The 13,804-nt window shown below is 44.5% G+C and overlaps 1 protein-coding gene across 1 annotated transcript in view; it reads left to right on the top strand.

The window, feature by feature from the left end:
* LOC142571629 (proton-coupled zinc antiporter SLC30A5-like) overlaps nucleotides 1–13,804 on the top strand; it is a 44,496-nt gene extending 30,692 nt beyond the window's left edge. Inside the window, exons 13-16 of the mRNA XM_075680138.1 lie at nucleotides 2,343–2,490; nucleotides 6,342–6,571; nucleotides 9,564–9,692; nucleotides 13,501–13,804. Coding sequence (XP_075536253.1) covers nucleotides 2,343–2,490; nucleotides 6,342–6,571; nucleotides 9,564–9,692; nucleotides 13,501–13,686 — 693 coding nt within the window. The 3' untranslated portion in view covers nucleotides 13,687–13,804. The remainder of the gene's footprint in view (nucleotides 1–2,342; nucleotides 2,491–6,341; nucleotides 6,572–9,563; nucleotides 9,693–13,500) is intronic.

Here is a 13,804-nt window from a genome sequence, read left to right as displayed (position 1 = left end):
GTCACATGACACTTTCGCACCCACCGTGTAAATCAAAAGCTAGTCTTGTGACGGGTTGCACGAAGCAGCCAAAAGGGACCGATGTGTATCTGTGAATGGTGTCAGGAATGCGATGCTGCCGTATGGGTTGTCACAAATATGGTGGCTGTGAACAACATTGTTGCCATGTTGTACCCTCGCTTTCATTTGTGAGTCAGTTTGTCGGCTTTCCAAGTGTTGCATGGCTGTTGCAAGTAGATCTACGCCGATTCGACACCAAACTACAATTGTAGTTGCCGACACCTGACAAAGCAGTGCCAATCGCGCACCGATTAGGCCTAATGACCAAGGCAGTGTGTATGGTGGGGCCGTGACGAAAATTTGCCCCAGGCTGATGTAGTAATGGGCCACAAGCCATTGTGGAATGCTTCCTGTTAATGTGGTTGTACAGGTCACACGTACTAGTTAGGGTGATGGCTATACGTGTTGAAGCTGCATTGAAGTTCATCGCGCCTCATATCCAACACGATTCGTTTGCCTTTCTTTCTTTCAGGGCCCCTTAAATGTATTTATCTACATGTCGTACTTCTCCATACATACACCACTCATCACCATTCTTTCCTCAACAAGCATTATATATTGCCTTCGACTTCATGACATCGCTATGTCGACATCTCAAAGTGACCCCCTGAATTGGTGTTTGCATTTTGGCATAGCTTGTGAATGGTGTAGTGAGTAAACAAAAACTTTGCATGATAATAAAGTTCTGACCTGTGCAGTCTACAAACTTAGACATTGCGTGAGATTACACATTAGTGCATACAATGAAAATAAATAGAATTTTGCTTATTGCATTTAAATATATAGTATTTAATTAACGGTTTCACTAAAGCATCGCTTCACATAGATTTCAATATATACATTGCATCTGCATGATTTCCGAACTTTTTAATCATAGACTCATTTGAAGAAAGCTCAGAAATGCAGAAGCCCAATTTCAATTCATGTCCTCACATGAAAATTGATCTGAAAGCTCCTGAAAACGTGCTGCCCTTCCTTGGTGGAGAGTGCTACCCTGTGAGGCTGTGCACCTAGTAGCATCAGTAATGAGTTAATCTAACGCCTTTTCTCCTTTTTGGATAGAAGTTGCATTTTCAGGGGAATTGCTGATTGAATGTTACGTGAGAATTGTGATGTCATCTTGTGTATCGATAGGCCAGTGAGTATGAACACTTGCACTCTGGTCGATGAATAGAAAATTTTTTTTAGGGGCTGCTGACATGGCATGGCTTGATGCTCAGCTGCTGTGCTGGAAATTTGGGCTATGTGCATATCGTCATAGAAAGAAGAAGTTTCTTTGCTTTTGCCTCTGTGGTTGGCGTGGTAAATGGTATCAGTGCAGGGAAGCCAACTTACAAACGTTTTTGGCAGTGTAAGGAGTTTAATACAGTGTGTACGGGTACTATATTCGTTCGATGTAGCTGCAGGGCTCGTACACCTCCTTGAAATCCTTCAAAACCCTTGAATCTGGAAAAATAGATTCAACGGCTTTTAAAACTCCTTCAAAATAAATATGTTCCTTGAATTCCTTGAAAACGAGTGTTGGGCTCAACATTTGAACATTCAAAATAACAAACTTCACATAGCGCTATATCAGGGAATGCTGTCTATGTGGAAACAATCCTAGATATTTTCTTTTGAGAGTGTTGCTAAACGATTGAAATGTCGCACGCCAACAAGCGGCAATGGTTGCCTTGTTTAAATCACCGTTGCCATCGTGGAGCTAGACAAAGCCAGATCAAGTAAGCAAGTCGTGCCACCATTTTGTTGTATTGCTACTTGGTTCACATTGCAGCTGTCAAGGCTCAGTTTTCGAGTTACAGTCTCCATAAATGCCTGGTGGAAAGTACGTTTGAGCCATTCGGCTTTAACATGAGTGTCTTTGGCCGAAGTCTGACACTACTGACCATCTTGCGAGAAGGCGATTCATATCATTACAATGGAAAAGTCAACTTAGGAATGCCACCAATCAACTTAGAACTGCCAGCTGCTTAGATGCAATAAATTGCAGCTAAAAAGGAGATTCCACTATTTTCAGTGTCTCCTCCTCCTTTGTTTATACTGCCTTCTGCATCCTTGAAATGCTTAGATTGTCCTTGAATATTAAGTCATATGCTCTGTACAAACCCAGTAACTGTGTGTTTTATGTATTCTTGTTGCAACCTCTCCGCATTTAGTGTTCTATATATAAGTTAGAACTTAGATGTAATTGAGTGTGTCTGTACGTTCCCTGTGTTTTAGTAGTAGATGTATACTGCTATTAAGAGTATCCCCCCCCCCCCCACACCCTTACTTTTTTTCAGACTGTTTCCATTGCTGGTCTCATTGTGAACCTCATAGGAATCATTGTCTTTCGTCACACTCACTCACACAGCCATGGTGCTAGCCACAGCCATAGTCATGCTCAGAGTCATGGACATAGTCATATGGGTGCCAATACAAATTTGCAAGGTAAGCTGCATCACTTTGTTCATTTCATCTTTGCATTGAATGAGACTAAGCTTAAAATGCAGTAACTTATTGCTACACTTATACATGTACTGCTTAAATCTCTTAGCAACAGGCACAAGTTCTTAGACAGTGATGTAGCTCGACATTGATACTGCACAGATGGGGGATTCATGTGGAACTTCAAAGAAGCAAGCTGTATAATTAGTTGGGCATGTGTTTCATGAGGTGGCGAAAATATTCAATGGTGGTGGAAGGCACATTCATGATTGGTGGTGGTAGAATCGAAAGCGTTGATTTGAAGCTGGCCTCAATTTACAATTGTCATTGTGCAAATTACTGCAATTTTTTATTTTATCCTGAGAGTCATTTAGGAAAAATTATTCCTTCGAGCTTACTTGTTCAGATGCAGTGTTCAGGAGCATAGTGTAGTGCTTGAGTGTTATACATGAAAATGCTGACTAGACCTTTCAGTACCATAATATGCGATTCAAAGCCACTGCTGTGGATGTGTTTATCTTTCTTTTTTTAATGCTGCCTTTGTAAAGTACCACATGTCTTGCCAGTACTAGTGTGTAGTTGCTGGAAGGTTAATTTGATGACACAGTCAAACTTGAGGCATACTTTTCTAGAATTTAGTAAACAACCTGTACAACACGTAAAGAAGATGACATTGTTGTATATAGTACAAAAAAAAACTTTTAAAAAGCTGGAAGTACTACTATCTACAGAAGATTTTGGAGCACTGACTGCAAAAAAATAGCATATTATTTCAGCAGAACTAATGCATACATACCAAGGTGAAAAGGCACACTGTGTGCTTCATCAAGCGAAACTCACTTTGCGCCAATCAAATCCAGCATGAATGCTGAAGCTGCGAGGATATGACACTTTTTCATACCTTCTGTGCTCCAAAGCTTTGTGGTCGGGTGTATATATGCAGAGATGTCAAAAATACAGAAGCAATGATGAAAACGATAAATCTTTGCAACATTATTGCACTAGGCCGCCTATAAAGATGCACGGGTATCACATTTATTGTCTCTATTTCTTCGCAATTTTGCACATGCACATGCTTCAAATTTCTCATTAAAACTCATTTCGTGGTTTGGCAATGTGTCATGACTTAAAGGGTCAGTGAAGGCAAATATTAAGTCAAGTCAAAGTGGTAGATTAAAGGGCCCCTGAAGCAGCTCGGACAAGTTTTGTAGATGTATAGGGTACAGCTAAAGTTAATCATTCACACCACAATTTGTGTGAAGCGTCTCATATTAAGAGAGCTGCGGACGATTACAAGTTACCCGCCTCCATAGTACCATAATGCATTTCCTCCTCAACTTGTTCGCCGAGTGATCGGGGCTAAGCTCTGCCTTCACTGGCTCTGCGTGATGATGGCACATCGTATCGTCGACTTCTGGTTCTCTAGGAGCGACACGCAAAGCCTCTCCAAACTCTCCGTCAGCTGCTTGGCAGTCGACCCCAATCGAGAGCTATCAAAGCAGTGTGCGTTGTGAGCATTCTGTCGCAGTGCTGAACGCGTCTGGTATTCCGATAACCACAGGCAAGCTGGGCGTTTCGACAGATGGCTGGAGTCACAAACTCAAGCTGATGAAGGAACTTAGCGTAAATGTACACCTGGCCACAAAATATTACGGACCATGAAATTTGAGAAAAAGCTGAATACCTCTGCAACCTTACATCGCAGCCTGGTATTTGCATTTCAGGCCTCGACTATACTATGCTAACAACATTATCGTATACAGTTTCACTAGCTACTGCTACAGACAGACTGCCTTGGAATTAAATGTTTTCTGAGATCTCATGGTCATTAAACTTTGTGGCCGGGTGTATGTGAGCGGCCTGATCAGTCTGCACGGTCCAGCCACTTGTTGGTGCAGAGCTTAACCAGCCAAACAAAGCGCCAATATTGCTCTAACCAAGCGTAAAACATTTTAAACATTACAAAAACAATGTGTTGATGATTACACTCCTGCGAAAAATTTACACCAGCATCAAAGAAGAATACATTTCGTTACTGCTACTGTGTGCGGTTGAGCTCTGTGCCACCAGGTGGCTGCACTGTGCAGACCATTCACATTTGCGCTTCTGCTCAACCTGTTAAACAGCACGGTCAAACGGCCAGGCCCTGTCCCCTTGCGCTTGTGTTTACTCAAATACCGGATTCACGAAACGCTTTTCAGGTAGTAATCCTCCCGTGCAAAGTGACGGCCACAATCGCTCAAATCCTGGTGCCGATCGGATAGCAGCAGTCCAATGCGCTGCAGCCAGTCCGCTCGTCTGCTGCCTTGCAGAGGGACACAATGTCGCAGCTTGACATAATGCCAGTCACTACGTTTGCAGTACACAATGCAACAAAGTCAAATCATGATGCTCGCGAAAACACTGAGACCCACTCTGACCACGGAGCTCTCGTCAAAATGGAGCATGTTGTAACACAAGCAGATGACACTTGCTGTGCGCTGGAAGTGCTTAACTGTAGTGAGAAATTGTTCTTGTGCACTCTCTTTCTGTTACTTTCTTTTTATAGAAACAAATTAACTAACATTCCAACTATTACGAACATCATTTGTTCACCATAAAGGTGGAAAATTTATCGATGACGCACCCTGGGCAGCCAATCAGATAGCTCGCCCTACTGACGTCAATTGGGTGATTTATGTCATATGGGTAGGGGCGGCTGAAAATTCCGCCGAGCGGTGTGCTGTGATCGGCAACAGTGTACATATTTAAAACCGTATAATAAATTACGCGCTTTACGCAGAGCACTTAGATGCATCAATTAATGATCAGAAGGACCTACTCTAACGACTCAGTACGTTTGTACAATATCTTCAAAATTGTTTCAAGGTCCCTTTGATGCTTGAGAACATCTAAGGCATCAATATTATCCAGAACAGAGCTTTAGAAATTGATAAATTGATGTAAATGCAGGACACGATTTGAAATTCCACCGGGACATTTAGGTACTAGCCTGATGATGTAGCGACTCCTCATTATAATTCTGTCACTATTACTCAATCACTCATAACAAAATATTGTTCCATTGCATTATAAAATCAAAGAAAATGCTACTTGCCTACTTCTATTCGATCCTAGAAAAAATTAACGTTACCTTTGACAGTGATGCGGCCAATCAACAGGTTTTGTTTTCACTCAACCCTGTGCCACCTGCACTTTCACATCTCAGCGGTTTGTTATCACGTAGTTCTGCACTGGTTTTGCTGGCTCATGAAACTTACACAAACTGCAAGTAGCAGAGAACGAGGCCCATGACAGTGATCATTGTAGATAGCGTTTATGGTTTGGCACGTGCTTTCCCTTCTTTTTTTGCACTTTCAGCCCTGTCAGCCCTGTCAGCCCAGTCTTAGCTCGGTTTCTGGCCTTGCTTTTGCGTTTTGTGCAAGAAACCATAGCGCCATCTCTCAGGCACCGTTTTACTTACCGACAGCAGTAAAGGGCAGTGAAGGCATATGCAATGTTACGACTTCCCATTCGGGGAAGAGGATTTGAATTGCACTAGAGGTATGCGGACCCTTCAGATTCAATTTTATCTTAATCTAAGTCTTTTCCTGGCATGAAACAAGCACTGCAAGATTTCTGGAATGCTATCTTAACAGTCCACTTGTACTTAATATTTGCCTTTAGTGTCACTATAAGAACTGGTCCAAATTGTCAGTTATTTGGCAGACCAATGCTGGCCCTTTGCTTTCTCTGCCAGTGCGACATTACGAGTACTCATGCCCATGCAGAATATATGCAGGTTTTTGGAGCTCGTAAACGTTGCACCGAGTCATCAGTCACCATATCTTATGTTCGTATTTGTCTGTTTGCAGGCGTTTTCCTCCACATTCTAGCCGACACTTTAGGCAGTGTTGGTGTGATTGTATCATCTCTGCTTATTGACCAGTTTGGACTGCTCGTGGCGGACCCCTTGTGTTCTGTGTTTATCGCCGTGCTCATCTTTGTCAGCGTGCTGCCTCTTCTCAAGCATTCCTCCATGATCTTAGTGCTGAGGACGCCCTGTCAGCTTGAAGGCAAAAAGCTGCCGTCCGTGCTAAGCAAAGTAAGACGCAGTCACCATTGTTTTGTTGTGTGTAGTCTTCAGTGTAAACTGCTTGTTCTTAGACAGTACTCCTCGGGTCGCAATAGTTCACTGTTAAAAGGGCTTTTCAAATGAAAGTGAGTATGTACAGAGTGTGCATTCATTCATTGTGCAGTCTAGCACTGACTTGGGTGCATTGTAGTTTAGTGTTAGGCAATGTAGTGTACAAATGCCAGTGGCTTCAGTCAAGGTGTTGTTTGCGTGAAACAGCATTGGCATGAGTGCCGTGGCCATTGTACAAATGTAGATTCTAATGAGTTTAACCCCTAACGACCATTAAATATTCCTAAAAATTAATTACAAGTACATATATTTCTAAAGGTCATTATTCGTGGTTTTCATTTCTAAAAAATATGATACCAGGAATTACTATATAGCACTCTTACTGTTCTTGTTGAAAAAAGCAGCAAACTATATTATGTATTACAGTGGAACTTTGTTAAACTGTACTTAATGGGGACACAAAGAAAGTATGTGCTATGCAGTACTACGGCTTACCAGAATGCCAGAAATACGCACTTACCTGCCTGGGAGATGACTTGAAACATGTTTTGCAAGAAAACAACGAAAAGTTTTTTTGTGGGAAGAGGCTTCAAGAAAGCTGTCACAAAATATCCACTGGAATCCAGCCCGATATTCTGCACTGTTTTTGTCCACCGCTGCACCTTCTTCGGAAACAACCTTTGTGGTTAAGTTGTATTGCATCTTATATCTTGAAACCCAGCCACTGCTGCAAACAAAAGTTATTGTGACACAGCTGTATGGCAAAGCACTGCGCTTTTTCAGTAAGGAGGGATCTGGGTACAGGCAAGGTTTAGAGCACAGCTCTTCGGCACCCGTTGCTACGGCAAGTGTCAGCATTGGTGTAACCGAGTGAACGAGCATCGCAACAGATGAAAGCAAGCGTAGAGTGCAGCAGGGGATGAAAGACACGAGGAGGAAATCAGAGGATGAGGGTGCAGTGTAACCGTGACGCGAAAACTGGAGGAGGAGGGTGTGTCGAAAGAGCGAGAAGAAAGCCACAGTCTCGAGCTCCTGCAACCAACTGCGGAGGTGTGATGAAGTCTAGCATTAGCAGGCCATATTTCGATAGGGGCCAAATGCAAAAACGTCCGTGTGTGGTGCATTGGGTACACATTAAACTTGCATCATCAAAATTAATCCAGACTCCCCTACTATGGCGTACCTCATGATCATATCAAGGTTATGGCAACTTAAACTCCAGAATTTGACATATTGACTAGTTTTTCTATTGCAAGTAAGTGTCCCACCAGCGCTTCGCATGAGCATGATATCGAGAAATTATTTTATGGCCAGGTTAGCTCACTTTAGGTAGGTGAAGATCAGGAAACAGGAGAGTATATATAGGGCCAAATGTCCGTGCGCCCATCCTAGTGCACATGCTGCAAAACTGCTTTGTCATGACGAATGTGTACACGCCTCAACTCGCACTTGAGCTTACCTTGCTGGTGCGCGGTGACATGCACTCATGTATTCCCATTGCATTTTTGGCAACTTTTCATTGCAACAGGATCCTGTTACTCAGGCAAATTTCTGCCGTCGCCGTGGGATTTCGTATAAAATCCAAGTACAAGATCCTGTCATGTCCTGTGCGCCATGTGCTGTGGATTCGAAGGAAAGCATACTAAGATGAACCAAGAAGGATGGTGGCTTGATGCACGCCGTCTTTCCGCACACCTAGTTTGGAGGTTACGTGAACAAGCGGGTGCAAAGGGGCAGCGGGGGTCGTCTCCTTCTTTAGCCTGGTGGTAACAGTAAATGGCTGTCAAATCATGCCATCGGGCAGTTTTAATAATGTTTCTTTAATTATTTATTGCACAGTACTTTATAGAAAATTATGAGTTTACAAAGTTACGAAGCCGTTTGAAGCCAGAAGGACGAAGTTTAGGCAAATCCATGTACTTCCCATAATTCCCATGCTGGCTGAACCACCCCAACTGCAGCTCTCGCAAACACTAGCACCAGAGTTCCCTCTAGAATTTATTGTGTGAAACTGTATTGATGTCCCTTGGCATTACCAAGTAAACAAGCACAGTGAAGGATGAAAGAGCGTATGCGGAGCGCTGCGGGGGATGAAAGGTGGTGAATTGAGGACGAAAGAGGAAGAAGAGGGTGCAGTGGAAGCATGAGGAGGAAAGTGGAGGAGGATAGTATTGTAAAAGGATGAGTAGGAAAGCAGAGTGTCACCTGAGACGTGCTTCACGGCAGCAACCAGACATGCGGCGAGTGCATCCCACTGCGTAGCCCACTGCGTATGTGCTACTTCACATGTGCCATCGCTGCTAGAGAATGCACTTTGTGTGTTCACGCTTTTTTTCTGAACAATGAGCGATGCAACTGGTGGAAATGCTTCGTCTGCTGCTGCCGCTAAACGAGCTGCCCGAGCAGAGACTCAGCCCTACCGCCGAGAGAAACCAGACGTTCAGAATCTAATTCTTTGCCACAATATATTGCAAATTCTAAACACCTAATCAGCTGCACCAAAATTCACTTTAGAGAGTATCGTGATCATTGGTGAATTTTTTTATATACTTTCTTTTTTATCAGCCAGCCAATTGGTGTTTTCCTTCTATGTGTATTCACTCTATTATTCCAGCCTTAAATTATGTTCTTTGAGGAGACAGTGCCTACGTGTTTTAGGTCCTCCTTTCATACATGTCTTTCATGTTGCTTTACTGTTTAGCTCAAGCACCCATCCTGAAGCACGCGCATCATAACAGAGTGCTCTTTAACCTTTCCCTCATGTCTTCTCCCTTCTCGCTAACCTTGGTTGATCAAGTCTTTCTCCAAAGGTTTCTGTTAGGGACAGCATTTACACTTTTATCTCATAGAGCTGGGCTACCAGTATCTTGAAGCACTGTTAGCTGTCGAACGTGCGTAAAAGTGGTTTCTTCTTAATCACATATTTGTGACTATATATATTTTTTTCCAGGTCTTGAAGATTGAAGGTGTCTTGTCATATCGCAACGAGCACTTCTGGTACCACACCGGTGACGTGCTGGCTGGCTCCCTGCACGTACAAATTGCCAAGGATGCCAGCTCCCAGAAAGTGCTCAGTCAGGTAGCCACATCTGTTTTGTATGTGTCAGTCCTGTATATCTACTATTCATTGTATATAACAACCTTAAGTCATATCATTGTTAAAGAAGTAATCTCTCTCTCTCTTTGGCTCGGGTGTTGGGCTGCTAAGAACGAAGTCATTGAATCAAATCCCGGCCACAGCAGCTGCATTTCAGTGGAGGCAAAATGTGAAAACACCCGTGTACTCAGATTTAGGTGCATGTTAAGGAACCCCTGGTGGTCCAAATTATTTCGGAGTCCCCCGCTACGGTGTGCCTCATAATCAAATCGTGGTTTTGGCATGTAAAACCCCATAATTCAATTTTTTTTGCTCTCGCTCTCTCTTTCTCGCTATAAAAACAACGCATAAAGTACAATCAGAGATTGTTGTTCAGAGTGCACATTGCGTTTCACCGCTTAGGGTTGGTCTATGCTGCACCAACTTTGTCCACCGCACAAAGTCGGCATGGCCTAGGCCAATCATGCGTGCAGCGAAACTGAACCCATGCTCCGAACAGCGATCTCTCGATCGCGACCATGGTGTCACTTTCCTGTGCTGTTTTGAAAAGCCTGACTGTAACTTTGCGGGGTACTGGTTCTGGCGAGTTTGTAGCATTCCATGATGGTAGGCTTTTGTGAGAACGAAGACTTGTGTGGAAAAGCCTACCGTCATATAACTCTGTCATAATGCACTGAGCTCTTTTTACCGGGGCTGTGGGAATACTAGAACATACAAGTGCAAATTGAATAACTCTTAGAGCAGTTAGGTTTGAGGTTCAAATATTCAAGTAAGTCACATTTTTTATAAGTACGAATTAGTTTATCAGACATTTGGTGAACATTAGGTTAAAGACCCACGGTCAGGGCACGCCTACGTGCTGCTTTTCGTCGACTCACCGCTCTTGTCATTACACAAGGACTACTTGCATTGCCGTGGCTGGTGGAAACAACTTATACACGAGGCCAGTGGAGAGAACGGTGACAGAAGCAGCTTGTGTGATGTCGGTGCATATGGGAATGATGGTGGAAGTAAAAGTTATTTGCTTCAGAGTCTGAAATGTGGCAGGCTGTGAGAAGTTTGGATTGAAGAGTTACCGGAAGACACGCAAACATTACGAGATCTTTAGCTATCAGATTGCAACCAAGGCCTTTTTAGAGCGCAGCTCTTTGGCGTCCGTTCCTGGGTTTCGCGTCGGCGTCGGCGTCGGCGTCGTCGTCGGCCTCGTAACCAGCTCCGCCCCCCTTTCATCCCCCCAGCGCTAGCAGCGACCGACTGATACCGCTGGATGCCGCTGACGCCGCTAGAGAGTCAAGATAACGTGACTGCATAGAACACCGTCGCCGCCATGCAAAAAGAGGAGGAAAGGGTCCCCCCCCCCCCTGTTCTTGTGTGGCGGATAGCTGGGGTTGACTCACTATCGCCGTCAGCGGCATCAGTCAGTCGCTGCTATCTCTTCCCTCCTCCCTTTATCGTGTTGTCCGCTTGCTGCGCGCGCTTCTGCCCCCATCGTTTGCCGCTGGGTGTACACGCCGCCCCCCTCCGCTTCCGCTTACTGCTGGTTGCTCTCGACGGCGGCGATGAGCCTCCGCTTCGGCGGCGCGAACTGCAGGGTCTTCTCGGCGGCGGCGATGAGCTTCTGCTTCAGCCTCACTTACTGCTGGTTGCTCTCGACGGCGGCGATGAGCCTCCACTTCGGCGGCGCGAACGGCAGGGTCTTCTCGGCGGCGGCGCTTAGCCTCTGCTTCCCCCACGGCTGTGACAACCTCGCGAGGCACTTGTATAGATCTCGTCTTTGAGAATCAAGCATTGGTGTACCAAGTCGAACATATATCAGTCTATTTCTCCGACCACAAAGCTTCCTTCATGACTGTCAAGAACTGTTAGTGGAGTCTTTGTTAAAGGAATACGTGTGAAAAATAAAAAAAAAATTATGTGGTAGCGCATACATGTGTTGCTCGATTTCTTTGCCTCAATCTATCCAAAAGGTGAAACAGCTTATTTGCTGCGCTCACATTTCGCATTAGGAAGTAACGTAATCGTCGGTAATTTTTTTTGTTTGTTTGTTTCCCGCCTTTTTAATATTTCTTCAAGTCAGTGTAATGAATGCCTCACAGAGACAGATTGGCAGTCCCAACACCTTACGGAAGCATCCTTACATAATATATTATTGTTTCAACTTGTTGTTAACATATTACCATTTGATAGTCACCGGGTTACCGAAAACTGCACTGGTAGCAATATCTCAAGGGCACAGAGTTTAACCAGAGAGCAAGCAAAGCTAATAGTACCGTGACCTACCATATTCTGCATAAGTGCTGGTGCAAAGCGTCGGTAGCAACATACAGTAAAACCTCATTAAACCGTACCCGCTTAAACAGTAGTTTCGTTTTAAAAGTAGTAAAGTCAAATCCCCGACTCAGTGACCACTGAACATAATGTGTTTTGTATCCGCATAAACCATACCAGGTAAATGCGTAGATTCTGGTTAACAAGTAGTGTTTCCACTTTTCGTCGCGCAAGAATGGCGGTGCGTCGTCTCCATCGGGCAGCCCGGCAGAACAACAAGCCTCAGGGATCTGAACAACAGCCTTCAATGGTTGATGTGGTGTGAAGCCACATCAACATCATTTCAGCGCCGTCCCAGAGAGTGTTGTGACGTCGTGCAAGTGAGGACTCGCGTCGTGCTGAAGTTTGGATAAAAAAGGCGCCGGGTGCTCAGCATAGAAGAAAAATGACACATCGTTCGTGCTGCCGAACACGACACGAAGTCGGCGGTGGCACGCGACGTCGGTCTACTGTTAACTACAGTGTGTGGCATTTCGGATGTGAAGAAGTTTCTCGGCAGCGCTGCTGTGACCGCGAAGAGATGTTGGCTGCGAGGTTCGACTTTTCGCCATCATTGCCTCTGTTTTGCCGAAGTGTCGCCTAGTGACAGTGATAAGGATGACACGGAAAGCGACAGCGCGGGCAATTCAGGCCTAACAGTGGCAGAAGCTGCACCAATGCAATCGTCGCAATGAGAACAGCACCCCACAATGAAAAAGTGCCCTGCAACTTTCTCAACGCTACCACGCTCGCACACGGAGAATATGCAATGCCAACAAGGAATTTGCAATGCGAGTGTTTGCCGAGAAGAGGGGGCTGGTTGAAAAGCTGGCTCGCAGCTTCAGTAAGTTTGAATCCGCTGTCGTCACTGTTAGGCCGCCACAGCATCAAACGAAAATACCATTTTTGTCGCGCAAAGTAAATAAATACTGCATGTTTTTTCCCCTTTCATCACACTCTCTCTGAGTTCCGTTTTTGACAAGTAAGTGGGCGATCTCATGCTATTTTGGTTAAGCAGTACTACTGTTTAGTACATACTTTTTCCGAGCTCCGGCCAACTACGGTTTAACGAGGTTTCGCTGTAATCGTTAATGTGCAGTCATTTTATGATGTTTATTTGACAAGGGCATTCTTGCAACACGAGAGCATTTCGAATGCATTGTAGTTTGACAAAGCATTAGGAGATGTCACTGCCAGCATTGCTACTGCCTTCCACAGCTGCGGTAATCTGTTAACACTAATAACTTTATGGACAATCTAAAGCTTTATATTGTGGGAACACCGCGCTCTGAAACACTATATACTACAGAGCTAGAGGAATGCACATGACTTGCACTGTCATGGGAGCTCCTTTGACTATATGCTACTCTCTTTGTGTCATGCCATTGCCTTGCAAATGGAAAAAAGGCAAGTGAATGTGCCTGAAGAAAAGAGTGAAATTAATTGTTTCCCCTGTGGCGACCTTATCTCGCTCTTTACACAGGTGACGTCGCTGTTCAAGGAACTGGGTATGCAGCACTTCACAGTTCAAGTGGAAAAGGAAGAATTCTTCCAGCATATGTCCGGCCTTCGCGCTAGTACAAACTACTACAGCAATGCGCTCCTTAGGTCAGCGGCGCATCAGGCCTCCAATGGTGCCTTGTCTCTGTGTATTGTGAAGTCGATATAATTCCATGCAGGGGACCCACATCGCAGTTTAAGCAGCGTGTGCCTAATGGACCCTATTGTTTTGTACAGTGGAACTGGTGCATAGTGTACGCCTAATAAAATTATGTTGTAATACTGTA

Source organism: Dermacentor variabilis, chromosome 2, assembly GCF_050947875.1.
Source record: "Dermacentor variabilis isolate Ectoservices chromosome 2, ASM5094787v1, whole genome shotgun sequence".
NCBI lineage: Eukaryota > Metazoa > Arthropoda > Arachnida > Ixodida > Ixodidae > Dermacentor > Dermacentor variabilis.
This window is presented reverse-complemented; position numbering and strand designations above follow the sequence as displayed.